The sequence below is a fragment of the Brachyhypopomus gauderio genome, unplaced genomic scaffold, assembly GCF_052324685.1.
Source record: "Brachyhypopomus gauderio isolate BG-103 unplaced genomic scaffold, BGAUD_0.2 sc128, whole genome shotgun sequence".
In the NCBI taxonomy this organism is placed as follows: domain Eukaryota; kingdom Metazoa; phylum Chordata; class Actinopteri; order Gymnotiformes; family Hypopomidae; genus Brachyhypopomus; species Brachyhypopomus gauderio.
Genome location: NW_027506949.1, coordinates 300,996 through 321,332, shown reverse-complemented (window position 1 = coordinate 321,332; position 20,337 = coordinate 300,996). Strand labels below are relative to the sequence as shown.

Here is a 20,337-nt window from a genome sequence, read left to right as displayed (position 1 = left end):
GGGATTTTAACCACGCAGATCCAAGAAGCGTCTTTCCAAAGACATACAAACAGATAGACTTTCCAACAAGAGGAAACAATATACTGGACCAAGTTTTCACAACCAGGAGAGGAGCCTACAAAGCTGCTCCCCTCCCCCACATCGGCACCTCTGACCACATCAGTGTCATGCTAATGCCAGCATACAGACCTCTGGTTAAAGTCCCTAAACCAGTTTGCAAGCAGGTACGAGTGTGGCCAGAGGGTTCTTCAGAAGCTCTTCAAGACTGTTTCGCCACCACCGATTGGAACATGTTCAAAGAAGCTGCTACAGACAACAACAACACCACCGATCTCCAAGAGTACTCAGATACTGTCTGTTCATATATCACCATGTGTACTGACGATGTCACTGAGCTCAAGACCATCACTGTGAGGGCAAATCAAAAGCCATGGCTGACAAAAGATGTCCACAGGCTTCTGAGAGCCAGGAATGCTGCCTTCACAGCAGGAGATCAAATGGGCCTGAGGACAGCCAGAAAAAAACCTGTCTCGGGGCATTAGGAAGGCTAAGAAGCAATATTCCAGGAAGATAGCTCATCAGTTCAACAACAGCAATGATGCACGAGGGTTATGGCGGGGAATTCAGACCATCACGGACTATAAGCCGGCTCCGCAGACCTCCGACTACACCATCTCCATGCTGAATGAACTAAACAAATTCTTTGCCCGGTTTGAAGCAAACAACAGCACACCAGCACAGAAATATTCCATCTCTCCTGGCGACCAGGCACTGGTGCTGTCCACAGACATTGTGAGGCAATCATTCGGCAAGATCAATGCCCGCAAAGCTCCTGGTCCGGACAACATACCTGGCCGTGTGCTAAAGGACTGTGCAGAGGAACTCGCAGCTGTCTTCACTGACATCTTTAACATCTCACTGAGTCAGGCCATTGTCCCCACCTGCTTTAAAGCCACCTCCATCATCCCTGTCCCAAAGAAAGCATCACCTTCCTGTCTCAATGACTACTGTCCAGTAGCACTCACCCATCATTATGAAGTGCTTTGAAAGACTAGTCATGCAACACATCAAGTCCGTCCTTCCTGCCAATCTGGATCCTTACCAGTTCACATATCGACCAAATCGTTCCACCGACGATGCCATCTCAACTGCTCTACACACAGCTCTCACACATTTAGACACTAAGGACTCTTATGTTAGAATGCTATTCATTGATTTCAGCTCGGCATTCAACACTATCATTCCACAACAACTCATCCAAAAATTAGACATTATTGGACTGAGCCTCCCAATGTGTAACTGGCTGCTGGACTTTCTGACTGGGAGACCACAGGCAGTACGGGTCGGCAGCAACTCATCCAGTACCATCGTGCTCAACACAGGGGCGCCCCAAGGATGCGTGCTGAGCCCCCTTCTATTCACTCTACTGACACACGACTGCACACCAACATACAGCTCAAACTTCTTCTTTAAGTTTGCGGATGATACAACTGTGGTGGGTCTCATCAACAACAACTACGAGACAAACTACAGAAGCGAGGTGAGCCGCCTGGCCAGGTGGTGTGGTCACAACAACATATCTCTGAATGTGCAGAAGACAAAGGAGATAGTTGTGGACTTCAGGAAGTTGCCCTCCCAGCATGCTCCTCTGAACATCAATAGTACTGCTGTGGAAAGAGTGAGCAGCACCAAGTTCCTGGGTGTAGACATCTCAGAGGACCTGTCCTGGAGTAAGAACACTGCATCTCTAGCCAAGAAAGCCCACCAGCGCCTGTACTTTCTCCGCAAGCTGAGAAGAGCCAGTGCTCCACCCCCCATCATGCACACCTTCTATAGGGGAGCCATCGAGAGCGTCTTGACCAGCTGCATCACAGTGTGGTACGGCACCTGCACAGCATCCTGTCGCAAGTCCCTCCAGCGCATCGTGAGAGCAGCTGAGAGGATCGTGGGCACCTCACTCCCTTCTCTACGGGACCTTCACGACTCCCGCCTCACTCGGAGAGCCCTAAACATAGTGGGTGATCCGACACACCCCATGTACAGCTACTTCAACCTACTGCCATCAGGGAGGAGACTACAAAGTCTACGAGCCAGAACCAGTAGGCTGAGGGACAGCTTTGTTCACCAGGCAGTCAGGAGGATCAACTCACTCCCTGCTCTTCCACTCTTTCATCCTTAAAAACAAGATACTTCTCAAACAAATGACAACAAACTGGTTCTACACCCATCACTGTAGAAGTCTAACGCTCACTCAATTTGCACTCCTGTTACATCTGCACATTATATTTATAATTCATTGCATATGTTCATACGTAATGTTACATTTGCACATTATATTTATAATTCATTGCATACGTTCACTTTAATCGTAATTACACCAGATTCCTCATACACTCACTTTGCAGACAGTATGTTTACTTACTGCTGCATACGCCACTTACTTGAATGTAAATTTCAGAGACCTCTATTTATATATATATATATATATATATATATATATACACACACACACACACAACTCACCTATATTTTTTATCGTTACTATTGTACTATTCCTTTTTTTACTGTTTTAGTTAATGTTAATTTTAAGTAAATGTTTACCGCTGCACTATGGAGTCTGAGAGTGACATTAATTAAATACTGTATCTCTGTCGTTGCTAATGCTCTCGTTTCCCTCCATCTTTGTTGTGTACATCTGCGTGCTTGCGTCAGTACCTGAGGACACGATGGTGCATTTATGTTGCCTCGAAAAAAAAGAAATCAATAAAAATAAAAAGTATGTTGCCTCTGTAAATACGTTAGAATAAGGAATAGATACTGGAAAACAAAACACCCGATTTAACCATGGTATTTGCCGATGCAAAAAGGCTAGAGGAGATGCACCGTAAATTCGCCCGCAAATTAAACCCGATGCACGTTGAATCTACCGGTGCAGTCGAATTGCAGACATGTGTGCCGAATCACCGATGTGAATCGGTGAATCTCCCCATCCGTAGTGGAGAGAGGTAACGGACGCTGTTACGTACTATCTAGCTAAGGACATGGTTCCTTTCGCGGCAATGGAGGACGAGGGATTTAAACACCTTATGAAAGTACTTGACCCCCGCTACGATGTACCAAGCAGGACATTGTGTTCACTTTTATTTTGTTCTTAATTATATTCCAATAGTGCACTTTATCAGTGTCACGTGTGTTGCTTACATTTTTTGCTTACAATATTTGCACATGGAAAATTGCAGTATCATTAATTAAAATAAAAATCGTGATTTTATGCAAAAAAATTGCGATACAATTTTTTTTCCACTATCGCCCACCCTACTTGAAGCAAACATTTTTCCAGGGATGAAATGGACCAGGTCTCACAGAACACAGGACCTTCAAATCCCTATTTTTGCACAATCTCCACCCTTGTGTGAGAACCCATGTCACACTTTTGGCACGCCAAGGTGATCTGTCGATGCGTAAGATCAGAAAGACTACACAGACAGTTTGGGAGACTGTTGTGCAGCCCAGTATGCCTGAAAGAGACTTGGAAAATCCTAAGCTCCAAGATCCTCCCTTTGCTTTCCCTGTAAATTCAGACACTGTTCTTTCTGCAGGCCCCTCTCACTACTCTCATCACAGGGACAGAACCAAGAGGTGGAAAGAGAGGCAGAACCAGTGGAAGGGGGGACAGCCATAGATAAAGATCAGTTAGTGGACCTCCAGCCTGAGCCAGGAGGAGGTAGAACTGACATTATATGAAGTTACATGTAAACCTTCAGCCTGTAAGCATGTAGCTATTTTTCCAGATCTCTGACCTTTTAAAAGGAAGATGTTCCTGGCATCATCTTTGCAAAGGGGGGTGTACCTGGTGTTACTTCCTAACTTCTTTACTACCTTTTACCCCTCACACATCTTCTACTCTCTTCTTTGCTACTAGCATAGCAAGAGCTATTCACTTTTGAGACACTGTATGGAAGTACAGCTTTGTCCAACAACTAGTGAAACTGTTTGCCATCCATATTTTCTCAGACTTTGTGCAGACTTGGCCAAAAAAAAGTCTGGCATAAATTGCATAACACTATTCCTCAGAACCACTAGAGATGTTGGTTATTTTTGCATGATGACTGCTCCTGATGCTCAAGTGTACACTTAGCAATAGCAGCATTAGAAATGTATGTTTATTGTTTAAATTCTTGTCTATCACAGGATAGTATGAGGCATTACACCTCAGTTAAACCCCCATGTACATTTTACTAGATCCCACAAGGAACCACACTCTAACTCAGTGGTTCTCAAACTTTTTCAATCATTCCCCACCTCAGAAGATGGGGAAATTCCATGCCCCACCACCAAAATGGTAATAAAATACAAATGCAAGTTTTAAATTGCGAACGTAATTTGTTGAGCGGGGGGGTGTGGCGAACGTGATTTGTTGACCGTGGGGTGCGGTAAAAATTCGTTAAAGAGCCAAATCTAGCCATGGTTCACAATGTTCCGCAGACATTTTAAACATCCGGGGCTTATGCAAAACGAACAGGTCTCTTTCATTTAATTTCTTACAATTGCTCGCGCCCCACCTGCAATACCCATGCGCCCCAGTGGGGCACGCCCCACACTTTGAGAAACGCTGCTCTAACTGGACATTAACCCAAATGTCTGTCCTTTAGTCCAACAAGATCTTTCCCTTTAAACATTGTTAGGTTTGTTCCAGCCAATAGACTAACACCAACATGTGCTAACTCCACACCTTTCTCCATGCCTGATGTACTTCCTCTATTCCATCAAAGGCATTTAACCCTGCATGTGATCTTGTTTTCTTTGTATAAAGCCAAGTGAAATCTAAGGCTTTAGTATCCTTTCATTGTTTTTCTTGATTTGGTTAACCTTAGTTACTATTCAAGAACTGCCCAGTAGTGAACTTGTTGCCCAGATGTGTGTCTACAGCATCCCCCAGCCATCTCATGGGTTATTAAGGGGTTATTAAGCCAGTGCCATTACCCTTTGTTCTAACCATGTTACAATAAAGTTAACCCTGATGAGATCCGGGCGTGGACTACCTTCTTGGGGTCCAGCTGGGCGTGGGGGACCCATTGCATTTTTTGTTAAAATAATCAGCAGATTTAGCCCAATTGCAAGTAAAATAAACAATACATATGTTAAATTAGTTTGCTCTCATTTATTTATTAGTTACTTTTTTATTAAAATGTAACACAATAAGGAAATGAATCATAAATCATGCTGGCTGACAGGCTGGTCCTATGGCTAGCTGCTGACGGGCTGGTGCTAACGGAGCTGGCTGCTGCTCATCCTCCTTTTCATTATCACTATCAGACTCTGATATTTCAGAAATGTGATCCTGAAATTTCTTCTTCTGAATCACCATCAAAATCCTCTGTCTCTTCCAATAGCAGCTGTAAGGCAGTCTGAACTGAGAATCGCTTTGCCATCTTTTATAGCATTTTTAGCATTTTTAGCATTTATAGCATCATGTCCCCATGATTGGATGAAACACACACTCACACACACACACACACACACACACACACACACACACACACACACACACACACACACACACACACACACACACAGGTCCAGAGAGGAGGGAGGGATAATGAGGGCTGAGAGAAAAGATGCTTCTTTCAGATCTCACCCCTTTGTCTCTATAGAGATTCTTCGTCTGCTGTCTGACAATATGCAATCAACCCCTGATGTGACAACCATCAAAAGTGTTGATGGTTGCTCACCTTTGCATGCCAAACTCCTCTGTCCTTTGTTTGTATATCCTTTAAAGTCATACAGACGACTATCAACTACCCAACCCAATGTTGATTGCCCACTTTGACTAGCCCAGGGCCCAGTGGACCCTGGACCCTGTATGTAATACAAATGTGAAGGGGGGGGGTACGGGGGGGTGGTCATTGAAAATATTTTTTGATTTATGTTGCTCACAGAAAATGAGCCAAGGACCAATGAATCTCAGTTTGAAAAAAAAAAAAATTGTAGAATTTTTTTAAGCTGATTTTTTAAAAATGGGTCCCACAGACCCTTGGACCATATAAGGGTTAAGCTCATTAACATAGTTGTGCTGCTCTACTTTTTCAAGGATTCAAGGAGACTTTATTGTCATTCACATCACATGTGGTACATGAGGTGGAACGAAATTTTGAACCCAGGCTCCCAGTTTTTACCCCAATAGCAGCAATATAATTAAAAAAATAGAATAGAAGAAAGAAATAAAATAAAATGGAATGAGTAAAAATAAATAAATCTAACAAAAAAATTAATCTGAGTACTTTCACGTTTTTTTTTTTTAAGTTACTGTGGATAAAGTGTCCTTGTGTAAAGTGCAGATTAGGGATGCAAATTATCGATTAATTCATTAATCGTTAGTTGACTGATCTTATCGATTGACTTTCGATTAATCGATAAGCGGCGTTTTTCACCTGAATTTCAGTGTTTCAATAGGGCTTTTAAAAATATCAGCTAAATATACTGCTCAAAAAAATTAAGGGAACACTAAAATAACACATCCTAGATCTCAATTAATAAAAATCTTTGAAATCAGTTGAAAATCTCTCATTTCTACCTGTTGTCTGTTCCATTTGCACAAGAGCAGTTGAAATTGATTCACAATCAGTGTTGCTTCCTATCTGAACACGAAGTGTGGATGACTTGGAGTTACATTGTGTTGTTTAAATGTTCCCTTTATTTTTTTGAGCAGTGTAGTTAAAAACACTTTGTTCAAAAAGTATATATTATATTATGATAATTATATTGTATTATATTATATATTGCTCAAGTAATTATGCATGAGGAAATTTTTATGGTATAACAAAATACATTCTTTCATTTTAAAAAAGGAATAAATTAAGCACTGGCTCAGTTCAATTTGAAACATTAGAAATTTTTTTTAATGTTTAAAAAAAAGAAGAAATTAAATAGAGAGCCAAACTGTAACGTTTTAACAGGGAAGGGGTGACGCAATAGCGGGTTTTTCAATATTTAATAAAGGATACGCAACCAAAACCAAACAGAAGCAGAACAATGGAAGGAGGACACAAACAATGACAGGGGGTATACACTACCAGCAATAATTAAGAGGGTCAATGAAGCACTTACATACACAAGCAACGAAACATCAACCAACCTAAGAATACAAAACACAGGAAAACCAACAGCGACACTAACAGCACAGGCGTGAACCACAATCTAAACAGAGAGACAGCGAACTAAACACAAACGCTACTATAAGAAATCTAAACAGAGAGACAGCGATCTAGACACACACTACTAAACACGTGGGGAGGGGAAGAACGGAGAGTAAAAGCAGATGAGAACAAAATGAACTTTAGAGAACAAGACAGACGTAGAACACGAGCCGAAGACTAACCTGGACCGGACAGCAACACACTCAAAGAACACAGGGCAACTCTACCTACAAACCAGAATCATACAGCAAGAGGGAAAAGGAGAGCACGGGGCAAGGCGAAAGGGAAACAGAACAAACAATGACCGACACGGAACAAAAACACTAGGGGGGTTTTATACAATGGAAACAAGACGGTGAAATGAGACTCAGGTGTGTGTGACAAACGACGAGGGCGTGACAGACAGGGGGAGGAACGAATCGGAGCGGGAAGCTAGGCGGGACCAGGGACGAGGGAGGGGCTGGACGTAACACAAACAGAATATTATTGAGCCCATGTTTGGACAATGTTTCTAGCTTTGTAGTGAACACATGCTGTAACGCGACTGGAGAGTGCCCAAGTTTCCACAACATCATTGAGCTTGTCAGTTAAACTGTCAGCGGTGTGTCTATCCGACATGTTCGTCGTAATCAGCACTGCAGATTTTAGCTGCCAGTTCTCGTCAGTGTAGTGGCACGTCACAGTAATGTAACTTTCTGTTGTTAGAGCCGTCCAACAATCTGTTGTAAGGGCTACAGTAGTAGCAGTAGATAGCTTTGTTTATAGCTCACTCGTATTTTTTTGTAGCGAGCTTCGAAAACGCTCGCCTTCCCAGTGTAGCTGTGATTTTAGGTTGACCAGGTGCACTGGTGATATGCAGGACAGCTGCATGCATGGTGTTCAAATGATAATTGAGTGAGCTAGTGGAACTGTTGTACTTCAATACCGCATTACACACAGAACATTTGACTTCTTTGCCTAAATTAACAATGTTGAAATTGTAGCGACTACTACTCCTCGCAGCGAATTCCCTAACAGACAGGCACTTGGCCCTTTAAGTGACACTGGGAGAGCGGCGCCTGCGCGCGCCAGGGGAGAGGAAGAGAACAGTGCTATTGTTTGAGTTGCGTGGAAAATAAAGTTTCCCTCCTTGGGATTTTCTGGATTACGCAGTTTCTGCCTCGTTTCCCGAACACGCTTCAAAATGGTCCCACACCGCACGTCTTTTCGCCCGCTTCATTTTGTTTTCCACTCTGGTCTTTCACGACACGTGTTCACCCCTCGTTCTTACGCTCTGTTCAAGTTAATACAGGAGCGCTCTCTAATGATTAATCGTGATTAATACATTTTGATCGAGTAACGTCTTAATCGACAATTAATCGAAAGTCAATTAATCATTTGCATCCCTAGTGCAGATTGTCAGAGAGACCAACTGAGTGCTGGTTCTCATTTAGAGTTTATGAGTCTGACAGCTTCTGGAATGAAGCTGTTCCTCAGACGGGAAGTTCTGCACTTAATGCTCCGCAGCCTCCTGCCTGAGGGGAGTGGGACAAAAAGTGAGTCTGCTGGGTGGGTGGGGTCCTTCATGATGCAGGTGGCCCTCTTCCTGCATCTGGAGGTGTAGGTGTCTGTGGTGGTGGGGAGGCTGACTCCAACAATCCTCTGTGCAGCCTTCACCACCCTCTGCAGAGCTTTCCTGTCTGCAGCCGAGCAGCTTCCGTGCCACATGTTGATATTGGAGCACAGTATGCTCTCCACCACACATCTGTAGAAGGAGAGGAGAACTGAGCTCCCGAGTCCAGCTCGTCTCAGCCACCTGAGGAAATAAAAGCCGCTGATGAGCTTTCCTGACCAGACTGGAGGTGTTGTTGCTCCAGCTGAGGTTGTCGCCCAGGTGCACACCCAAGTACCTGTAGCTGGAAACCACTTCCACAGCAGATCCTCCGACATGCAGAAGTCCACTTCTGAAGTCCACAATCATCTCCTTCATCTTCTTTGCGTTGATGCAGAGGTTGTTCTTTCTGCACCAGCCCTCCAGGTGTTCCACCTCCTGCCTGTAGCTGGACTCATCACTGTTTGTGATGCGTTCGACCACTGCCGTGTCATCTGCAAACTTCACAATAAGACAGCCAGAATGAATGGCTGAGCAGTCATTTGTGAACAGCGTGAACAGGATGGGGCTCAGCACACAGCCCTGGGGGGAGCCTGTGCTGAGGGTGATGGTGGAGGAGGAGATGTTGTGGATCCTCACAGACTGTGGCCTGTTGGTCAGGAAGTCCAGGACCCAGTTGCATAGTGAAGGGCTCAGTCCAAGTGTGAAGAGTTTATTGACCAGGGTCTGGGGAATCATGGTGTTGAAGGCGGATGTGAAGTCCACAAAGAGCAAACGGACATAGGAATCCCTCCAGGTGGGTGAGGGTGGTGTGGACCACAGAGGAGATGGCATCCTCAGTGGATCGGTTTGTTCTGTAGGCGTACTGGTGTGGGTCCCCAGTGACGTCAATGGTGGCTTTGATGTGGGTCATAACCAGTCTCTCAAAGCAAGTTTAAAGTCGGTGCCATTTTAGTTGCTTTGTTCTCCATAGGAGAACTGAGACTACAACTCCCGCCTCCTCACGCACGCCCGCACAAGCACACGCACACACATTTACTCTCCTCCCCTTTCTACACACACACACACACACACACACACACACACACACACACACACACACACACACACACACACACAATACCCAGTCTTCACTGTAAATATACTGATCCCTGTTGATACTGTTTGTGTTTTATAATAGTTGGTTTTAAATAAATGTATCATTTATTTTCACCAAATTGTCTCCTATGGAGAACTTTAAACAGTAGAGCAGCGTGACTGTTAATGAGCTCAGCTGGTTTATTGCAACATGGTTGCATAATCAGTTTAGATATTGAGAAGATGGTGCCGCGAGTGGCTGCCTCTCTAGTTTTATGTGTGTTTTTGTTTTTTTATATGCTTTATGCAACTCAAACCCACTTATCTACACCAGAGATCAACTGCTGAACATTAGACAATCCACTTCTGGACGTTCTTTGCCAGTCCTCGATAACGTGGAAAGTTTTCTGGAGTTAATAGTTGGAGGAGCAGCATCCCTGTGGAGAGCGCGTAGGAGACACAGGCGGGGGACGCGAGCCGGCATGGATGTGAAGCTCTGTCAGCGGGGATTCAGAACCGCTCTCCCGGCCATTCATCTAGCAAATCTCCGCTCTCTGGCTAACAAAATGGACGAACTGCTTCTCCTCAACAAGACCTACAAGTTTCACCCGCTCGGCTGCTCTCTGCTTCACTGAGACCTGGCTCAACGAGTCCACCCCAGACAGCGCGCTACATCTGCCCAGCTTTCATCTCCATCGGGCGGACCTTGTAACGGAGCTGATGGGGAAAGCGAGAGGCGGCGGAATATGTTTCTATATCAATGATAGTTGGTGTTCAGATGTCTCAGTGCTGAACACTGCAGCTCCAACTTAGAGACTCTGTTTATTAACTGTAAACCTTTTTATTCACCGTGGGAGTTTTCTTCATTCATTCTCATCGGCGTTTACATTCCTCCCCAAGCAAGCGTGAGCGACGCACTGCAAAACCTGGCAGGGCAAATAACTGGACAGGAATTAAATCACCCAGACTCGCTGTTCATCATACTTGGGGACTTTAACAGAGCAAAACTCAACCACGAACTCCCAAAATACAAGCAACATGTTAATTGTCCCACCAGGGATAATAACATACTGGATCACTGCTACACACTGGATCACTGCTACACTGTTCTGAGAAATGCCTATCGCTCCATGCCCCACGTTGCTCTGGGACACTCGGATCACTGTCTGGTTCACCTTATTCCTACCTACAGGCAGAAACTAAAATATGTGAAGCCTGTAGTGAAAACAGTGAAGAAGTGGACCAGGGAGGCTAAGCAAGACCTACAGGACTGCTTTGACTGCACTGACTGGAGTATTTGCTGAAGCTAGGTTTGAGAGGGACACATTCACACCTCTTCACACCCCTACAGCACCATCTACATTCACCCCACCACCTACAATACCTACTCCATCTCTCCCCCCCCACCACCACTCAAGCTGTACTCACAATATGTGAGGCTGACGTGAGCCAACTGGCCTGGCCCAGACGGTGTCTCACCTTCCTGCCTTAAGATCTGTGCTGAACAACTGGCTCCAATCTTTACAAATATATTCAACCGATCATTGGAGCTGTGTGAAGTTCACTCCTGCTTCAAACGCTCCACCATCATCCCAGTCCCCAAGAAACCCTCCATCACAGGACTGAATGACTACAGGCCCATTGCTCTTACGTCTGTGGTTATGAATTCCTTTGAAAGACTGGTGCTGGCCCACCTGAAAGATGTCACAGGACACCTGCTGGACCCCCTGCAGTTTGCCTACTGGGCAAACAGGTCAGTGGATGATGCAATTAACATGGGTCTGCATTTCGTCCTGCAACATCTGGACTGCTCAGGGACGTACGTAAAAATTCTGTTTCTTGATTTCAGCTTGGCGTTCAACACCGTCATCCCAGGCATTCTGTCCACCAAACTCTCCCAGCTCATTGTCTATCCTGCCATGTTTCAGTGGATCAGCAGCTTCCTGACAGACAGGAAACAGCAGGTGCAGCTGGGAAAAGCCATGTCCTCAATACAGTCTATCAGTATTGGTGCTCCTCAGGGATGTGTGCTCTCCCCACTTCTCTTTTCTCTCTACACCAATGACTGCACCTCTAACGACCCATCTGTTAAACTCCTGAAGTTTGTTGACGACACTACAGTCATCGGACTCATCCGGGACGACAATGAGTCTGCATACAGACAGGAAGTTGAACGACTGATGTTCTGGTGCAGTCAGAACAACCTGAACACGCTTAAGACTGTAGAGATGAGAGTGGACTTCAGGAGACACCCCCCAGCACTGCTGCCCCTCACAATCTTCACCAGTCCTGTGCCTACTGTAGAGACCTTCAGGTTCCTGGGCACCACCATCTCACATGACCTTAAGTGGGAGCACAACATCACCTTCATCCTCAAAAAGGCCCAGCAGAGGATGTACTTCCTACGCCAGCTAAGGAAGTTAGATCTGCCTCAGGAGCTGCTGATCCAGTTCTACACTGCAGTCATTGAGTCCATCCTGTGCACGTCCATCACAGTGTGGTTTGGAGCAGCCACAATGCAGGATAGGAACAGACTGCAGAGAACAGTGCGAACTGCTGAGAAAGTCATCGGTGCTTCTCTGCCCTCCATTCAGGACTTGTACTGCTCAAGAACCAGAGAAATCAGAGAAAATCACCACAGACTCCTCACACCTGGGTCACCACATGTTTCAGCTCCTCCGATTTGGCAGACGCTACAGAACGCTGTCCACTAAGACCACTGTCAGACACAAGAACAGCTTCTACCCACAGGTCATCACCTTCATCAACAGCTGATCACCAGACACCATCACCCAGACCATATACACCATAAACAACTATTATCACTCCTGTTCTAAAACCACTGCACTATTACACCTTATTCATGATCATTCATCTTTACACTGCTATTGTTGCACTAATAATTTAATATGTATATTGTATTATGTGACCACTTTAAAGCACACTGTAATGCCCTTACTGTGCGTTCACACCAAGAGCTCTCCGTCGCCAGCATCGCGTCGCGTGGGGGCGTGTCCAACATCACGCCTGCATGCAGCACGTGACAGATATGCAAATCACGTTTTTAAAGCAGGACGCAGTATTTATTTTAATCTATTGTTTACAGGACACACGATTATAAAGGAGTGCGTGTATAAAACATAGTGTGTGTATAAAACACATATAGTATATAAACCTAAAATGTTTATGTATTTTTTTTACTTTTTACCCCTGACCCGAAGATCAAACAGGAATTTAAAAAATCATAACCAATAATAGGGTATACGCTAATTTATTGCAGATGTTTTTTAACAAATGAACAGTATTCCCTCCAAAAATAAACATCGTAAAGTGCGGGACAACCAGAGACAGCCACTATTAATCTCTCCTCCATTTTGCAATCGGAACAAATAATCAGTAGGAACCAAAGTCAGAGGTGCGGTTTCGGAGGAGGGTGCAAACATACTTTCTGATTGGTAGTCGCCGCCGCGCGTCACTGCTCATTTGCATAAAGTTGAGCCAAGCTCAACTTGTTCGCGTCGCTCGAATCGCTCACTTCGCGTCGCGCCACGTCGCGTCGCTGGGTGTCACTCACTCTCATTGAAAATGAATGACTTCCGGTCGCCGTGTCGCTCTCGTCGCTTTCGGTGTGAACGCACAGTTAGACGATGTATACCGTGTATACTCTGTTTTTTTTCTGTATATTGTGTAGTGTGTAAGTTATATATAAAATATCGGTAAACTGTTAGCACATGGGAGACACGAACAGCCGGAAACAAATTCCTTGTGTGGGCGAACACACTTGGCCAATAAATCTGATTCTGATTCTGTGTTGATATCATTCAAAAGTGATTGTTGCCAAAACCTCCAAAGAATTCACAGTTAATTACTTCAGATACAAAACCATTAATTACCCTTAGTTGATCACTAAATGTTGTGGTTTTGGTAAAATTAGAATGAGACTGATTCTAAATTAATGAGACTGATTAATAATAAAGGTAAAACACATTATATCTACTTTACAGGAGTAGTAGGTGAAACCCCTACACAGCGCAAATGTGAATCACGTCCTTTACAACAGTTCTCTGGGTGGCAGTGCAAATGTGAATCACAGTGACATTACGTTCAGTGAATGAATCAGAGAGTGAATGAGAGCCCTCAGTACAGCCAATGAATCAGAGAATAAACGAGAGGCCTCAGTTCAGTGAACGAATCAGAGAGTGAACGAGAGCTCTCAGTACAGCGAACGAATCAGAGTGAACGAGAGCTCTCAGTACAGCGAACGAATCAGAGTGAACGAGAGCCCTCAGTTCAGTGAACGAATCAGAGTGAACAAGAGCCCTCAGTTCAGTGAACGAATCAGAGAGTGAACGAGAGTCCTCAGTACAGCGAACGAATCAGAGAATGAACGAGAGACCTCAGTTCAGCGGACGAATTAGAGAGTGAACGAGAGCCCTCAGTTCAGTGAACGAATCACTGAGCAAGCGCAGTTCCCTCGCAATGAGAGTCTCCGCCTCCAGATTCGCGGGTGATTCTGTGATTCACAGACCACACAGCAGTTCCCCTGCCTGCACGGTCGCTGCTGAGCTCAACTACTGAACTGAGAAAGGAACAAATCAGCTGAGGAAATGATTCAATTCAGTACGTTCACTCAAATGATTCGTTCATTGGAACGAATCATTCACGAATGACACAACACTAGATTTTATTATTATCATCATTTTTTAAATGGTAATAATTGACGTTTATAGACATATTATCTAATTCAGTAGCTAGATTTGTTTTTACTTTCTAAATTGTGCACCAGTAAACCGAATTGCTGCGCTGTGTGACGGTAGTTCCAACTGATGACGGAACGTTTACGGCAGGCCTTTCGCTCTTGGCCATGCCTCTTTCCCCGCCCCCACACAGAGGGTAAAACAGGAGCAAAGAAAAGAGGGAAGCGCGAAAAAAAATTATGAACGTAAAATGCGAGACGCAAAGAAAAGCAGTGTGACATGCAAGCAAAAGAAAGAAATGGAAAAAAGTGCGACTGTCACGGTGAGGACCCCGGCCCCTCCCTTTTGGGCGTGTGGTTATGTCGTCTACGTGCATCGTCTGCGTCTGTGGATCTTTGTGGTTGTGGTTATGTCCTGTGACAACAAATATCACCTGTGGCTCGTCTCGTGAATCACGTGGGGCGAATGGTTTGTCTATTTAATGTGCGCTCGCGCAGTGTCCCGTGCTCGTCGTTGTCTAAGTCTGCACGTTGTGTTGGATGTCATTTATGTTACTTGTGCGCTATTGCGCTATCACTGTGCAAAATAAACGTGATGTCTGTTGCGGAAAAAGGATTACGGGTCCGCCAGGACGGTAAAGGGGAGGTGGACTCCAGAGGTGTGCCCATCCTCCGATCGCTCCGAGGGAGAAGAGATGGACTACTCGCGGGGTAGCAGCCCGGAACAGCCCATGAGCTGGAGCCAGTGCAGTGAGGCGATGGAAGTAGAGGGAGAAGACCCCACTGCCGGCTCCAGGGAGCGGTCGAGAGTAGAAGGAGGGATGCCCTATGGCCCGCCGAGGGGAGAGACCAGTCGCGCTGCACCAGGCACGTCCGCCAGTCGCACTGCACCAGGCACGTCCGCCAGTCGCGCTGCACCAGGCACGTCCGCCAGTCGCGCTGCACCAGGCACGTCCGCCGGTCGTGCTGCACCCAGTGGAGGGTTCGCAGCGAAGGCTGAAGGAGGACCGTTCCCCGCAGCGCCTGCAGCTCCCGGTCTCTCTCCCCTTCTGACTCTCCTCCTGGCGCGTAGCTTGGCGCCTGTTTCGTGTTTGTCTGTTCCTGTGTTCGTGAGTCTTCCCTTATGTGTGCCTAGTCCATTTTTCCCTTTCGTACCTCTATGTGTTAATGTACCGGTTTGTGTGTTTGTGTCCGTCCCGTTCAATGTGTCTAACGTGTTTTCCCCCGTCTTCCCGGGGAGGTGGTTCGTGCGGGACGCTTCGCCGAGGGCGGTCACCTCCCAGACGCAGGACTGTGTGCGTCGGACCCGCCCATCATTGTGGGTTGGTCTTGGTCCTGTTGGCACCCCGGGACGGGTAGTGCCCTTGGAGGGGGCGTCTGTCACGGTGAGGACCCCGGCCCCTCCCTATTGGGCGTGTGTTTACGTCGTCTACGTGCATCGTCTGCGTCTGTGGATCTTCGTGATTGTGGTTATGTCCTGTGACAACAAGTATCACCTGTGGCTCGTCTCGTGAATCACGTGGGGTTTATGTGGTTTGTCGATTTAATGTGCGCTCGCGCAGTGTCCCGTGCTCGTCGTTGTCTAAGTCTGCACGTTGTGTTGGATGTCATTTATGTTACTCGTGCACTATTGCGCTATCACTGTGCAAAATAAACGTCACGTCTGTTGCGGAAAAAGGATTACGTGTCTCGTCCTTCGTCCGGCCGCCACCATCACAGTGACCCTAATTTGACTCCATAACCCTCACGCCTGTCGCAACGCGTCAAGTATAAGCAGCTTTATGGGTGGTGCAGCAGATTGGTCTTGTTACCACCAGCCGCGACAACTTTTTGCTCAACCCACCCGCCCTTCAGCAGCCTAAACTAGCCCAAAGCGCCCCCCCCCCCCGTCAACAACTTTGGGCTTTGGGCTAGTTTAGGCTGCTGAAGGGCGGGTTTTACACTGACTTTGTGCAGGATATTTTTGTAGGACCTGGCAACCCTGGCTAGTTTTAGCATGTGGCTAGTCCGTGCCCGCCGTTATCATGGTTCATCGGACCAACACGTTGTCTTGGGAGCCTTAAAAAACTACCTTAAACTGTACAGACTGGGATAAAACTTAAGGAAACAATAAACAAGAATATAATGTAATGGTCCACGTATCTATTAATATCTTTTGAACAGTCCCACAATGTTTTTGAACGGTCCAAACGCGAAGTTAAAATTCAACCAGGCTCAAAAAGAAACAGGAGCACGAAATGTGAATTCTTTTAACGGGATGAGAGAAAGTGAACATTCAGTTATGTCATATTACGAAAACTCTGGGAAGAACCTCCTACAAACTGATGAAAACAGCGATTTTTTAACCACGCGCTTGCGATGACTGATTTCGCTTAGACAGCGTGACCGGAGAAAAATGGCCACGGCTCAATCATTATCATGCGGGAATATCCAAGTCCCTATATAATGAGGTGCGGCTTTTCTGTAGACTTTTATTCACCCATCAGGGGGTGGAGCAGAAAGTTAATCAGATGGTAGGTCAAAGTTGTAAATCAAAGAAGAAAGTGCTCATTTTCATTTAGCACATGCAAGCGGCAGGCACAACGGAGAATTTTAACTTTTTTTTTTTTATTTTTAATTTTAATGATTTAATTTTATTGATTATAACTTCGTTCATTGAGCACTCTAGTTTTGTCCTAACTAGATATTTAAACATAACACTGCTGTAATACTGCGAAGTTATGTGGTCAGAGGTGAACTTCGGTATAGGCAGTGTGTATTTTATTTAAAATAATTAACACCCTTGAGCCGGTGTGGCTTTGGTCATAGATAATGCCGTGCCGTTTGCTGTGATGGATAATTAAAGTCTCTCCTAAGTATTATATTTTAAAATGACCATTTCAAGTAGGATGGCAGTAGGGGTGGGAAGGGCTCCGTTGGAGGGTGGCAATTGCCACTCCTTTGGCTCTACCACTGTCTGCATTGGATCTGGATAGGAACCTGGTGCAACTAGTGGGTTTGAACACTGACGTTACAACCCAAACCACGGCCAACCCAAACTACGTCTTCACCACATAGTCAGCCCAGGCTCGCACCACAACGTGATGAAGGAGCAAGACAGATGTGTCAGATGATGCAAAGGGAAACGGACATTTCACAGCTGCTTGCAAAGAACCAACAGCTGTTTAAATGACCACAACAAGATGTACCAGTATTCCAGGGGGATCCACTGGAATTCAGATATTTTATAAGAGCTTTCAGCGATACCATTTAATCTAAAGCAGAAAGTGAAGCAGATAATCTATATTTTTTGTAGCAGTACACCAGACGTGAGGCTCATGATTTGGTCAGGAGTTGTTTGCATATGCCAGAACAATGTGGGTATGCAAAGACCCTCAGGCTGCTGTAAGACAATGTATGGGAATGAGCTAAACGTGTCTGCATTGATTGAAAAGGCATTCAAGTGGCCCCAAATTAGGACTGAAGATAAAAAAGCTTTCAGTAAGTTCTCAGTATTCTTGGTGAGTTGTAGAAACGCTATGGAGGACATTGATTATATAGCAGAGATGGACAATCCCACCAACATGAGAGCCGTTATTGCCAAGTTGCCATTTAAAATAAGAGAGCGATGGAGAGTTCATGCATATGACATCCAAGAGCGTCAGAGAAGACGAGTCAGATTCATCGAGCTGGTGGACTTTGTTGAACGCCAAACAAAGATCGTGTCAGACCCGCTCTTCGGAGATCTCGACCTTGTACTAAGGTTTAAAAAGGATTGGAAAAGTCAATCAAAATCAAAGTAATTAGGAAAACAAAGTAGTTTCACGACTAGAGTAGAAGAACTGAAAACAGACAATGACAAAGATGATTCACCAAGGCCACAGAGTGATCTCATACAACCATGCTTTTACAAAACCATGCTTGTACTGTGAGAAGAACTATACAATGCAAGAGAGTTATAAACTTTGGCATACATCTAGATGTGTGTGTGTGTGTGTGTGTGTGTGTGTGTGTGTGTGTGTGTGTGTGTAAGAAACAGACAGACAGTCCTGCTATATAGGTGTACGTGTGTGAGAGAGACAGACAGTCCTGTTATCTAGGTGCCTGTGTATGTGAGAGAGATAGACAGCCCTGTTATCTAGGTCCCTATGTGTGATAGAGAGACAGTCCAGTTATCTAGGTGCATGTGTGTGAGAGAGAGACAGTTTTGTTATGTAGGTGCATGTGTGTGTGAGACAGTCCTGTTATCTGGGTAGATATGTGTGAGAGAGAGAGGCAGACAGTCCTATTAACTAGTGCATGTTTGTGCAAGACAGTCCTGTTATCTAGACGTGTGTGTGTGTGTGTGTGTGTGTGTGTGTGTGAGAGAGAGAGAGAGAAAAAGACAGACAGTCCTGTTATTTAGGTGCCTGTGAATGAGGGACAGACAGATCTGTTATCTAGGTGTATGTGTGTCAGAGGGAGGGAGAGACAGAGGGAGGGGGCTTTCTTCCTCTATTTCTATATTTAAGGACAAAGCCTTCAGAATAAAAAAAATGTGTGTGTGTGTGTGTGTGTTCTTTAGGGTGGATCATGCAGGGAAGATCAGACTCAAACCAGGACTAAGAAAATGTAAGTAGCAGTTATGTAATTAATTAATACACACACACACACACATACAGATAATGTCTAAGGTCTCTTCTTGTGTACAGATGGGTGTGAGCTCACACTGGACCCAAACACAGCACACACACTTCTCTCTCTGTCTGAGGGGAACAGAAAGGTGACGTGTGTGAAGAAGCAGCAGACGTATCCTTATCATCCAGAGAGATTTAATGTCTGTACTCAGGTGATGTGTAGAGAGAGTCTGACTGGACGCTGTTACTGGGAGGTTGAGTGTAGTGGAGATGTTGATATAGCAGTGACATATAAAGGAATCAGCAGGAAAGGAGGCAGTGATGACTGTTGGTTTGGATACAATATAAAGTCCTGGAGGCTGGACTGCTCTAAGAACAGTTACACTGTCTATCACAATAAGAACTACACTGGCATCTCTGCCCGCTCCAGCTCCAACAGAGTAGGAGTGTATCTGGACTGGCTGGCCGGCACTCTGTCCTTCTACAGTGTCTCCTCTCTCACACACACACTCACACACTTACACACATTCCACTCCACATTCACTGAGCCCCTCTATGCAGGGTTTGGGGTTTATTATCACTCCTCAGTGTGTGTGTGTGAACTAGAATAACCTCCTGCGTACTGGAGAAACACCTGAGTCTCCATGGAAACATACACTTCTCTACACACACAACTGGAAAACAAAACCTCTGTCTCACACACACACACACACGCACACACACGCACACACACGCACACACACTATATTTGAGTAGAGAGCTCTTCCTGTGAGCTGAGATCGTGTGTGTAGGTTTTGTGTTGGTTCTCTGTTGCTGGTGGTAATTGACAGTCTGTAAATCAGCACTCTGATGCTCCAATAAAGGACTGTTGAGCTGCAGTTGATTTCTGTACATATGACATAAATCCTGTTCTACAAGTTACACATGCTGAATCACAACCTCACTGTGTTCAACTCTCTGTACAAATCTACACATTAAAAGTGGAAATCTGTGGAAACTGTGAAAAGGTTTTTCATTCTGTTTTCTGTGTGTTGGAGTGATACAGATGAACCTCCCTAGCGAGTCTCTCCCAGGACAGATCCCCCGTTGGCTCTCCTGGCGTCGTGCCGATGTGTCCTCCGAGGTCTCCATCCTGACCCATCTCCTGCCTCATAATAACCATCTACCGCGTATCTGCCGAAC

At 45.3% G+C, this 20,337-nt stretch overlaps 1 protein-coding gene across 1 annotated transcript in view; it reads left to right on the top strand.

Moving 5' to 3' along the window:
* Window positions 1–20,152, top strand: part of LOC143498995 (NLR family CARD domain-containing protein 3-like) — a 31,087-nt gene extending 10,935 nt beyond the window's left edge. The window contains exons 9-10 of the mRNA XM_076993927.1: window positions 19,104–19,150; window positions 19,231–20,152. Coding sequence (XP_076850042.1) covers window positions 19,104–19,150; window positions 19,231–19,766 — 583 coding nt within the window. The 3' untranslated portion in view covers window positions 19,767–20,152. The remainder of the gene's footprint in view (window positions 1–19,103; window positions 19,151–19,230) is intronic.
* The last annotated feature ends 185 nt before the right edge of the window (window positions 20,153–20,337 follow it).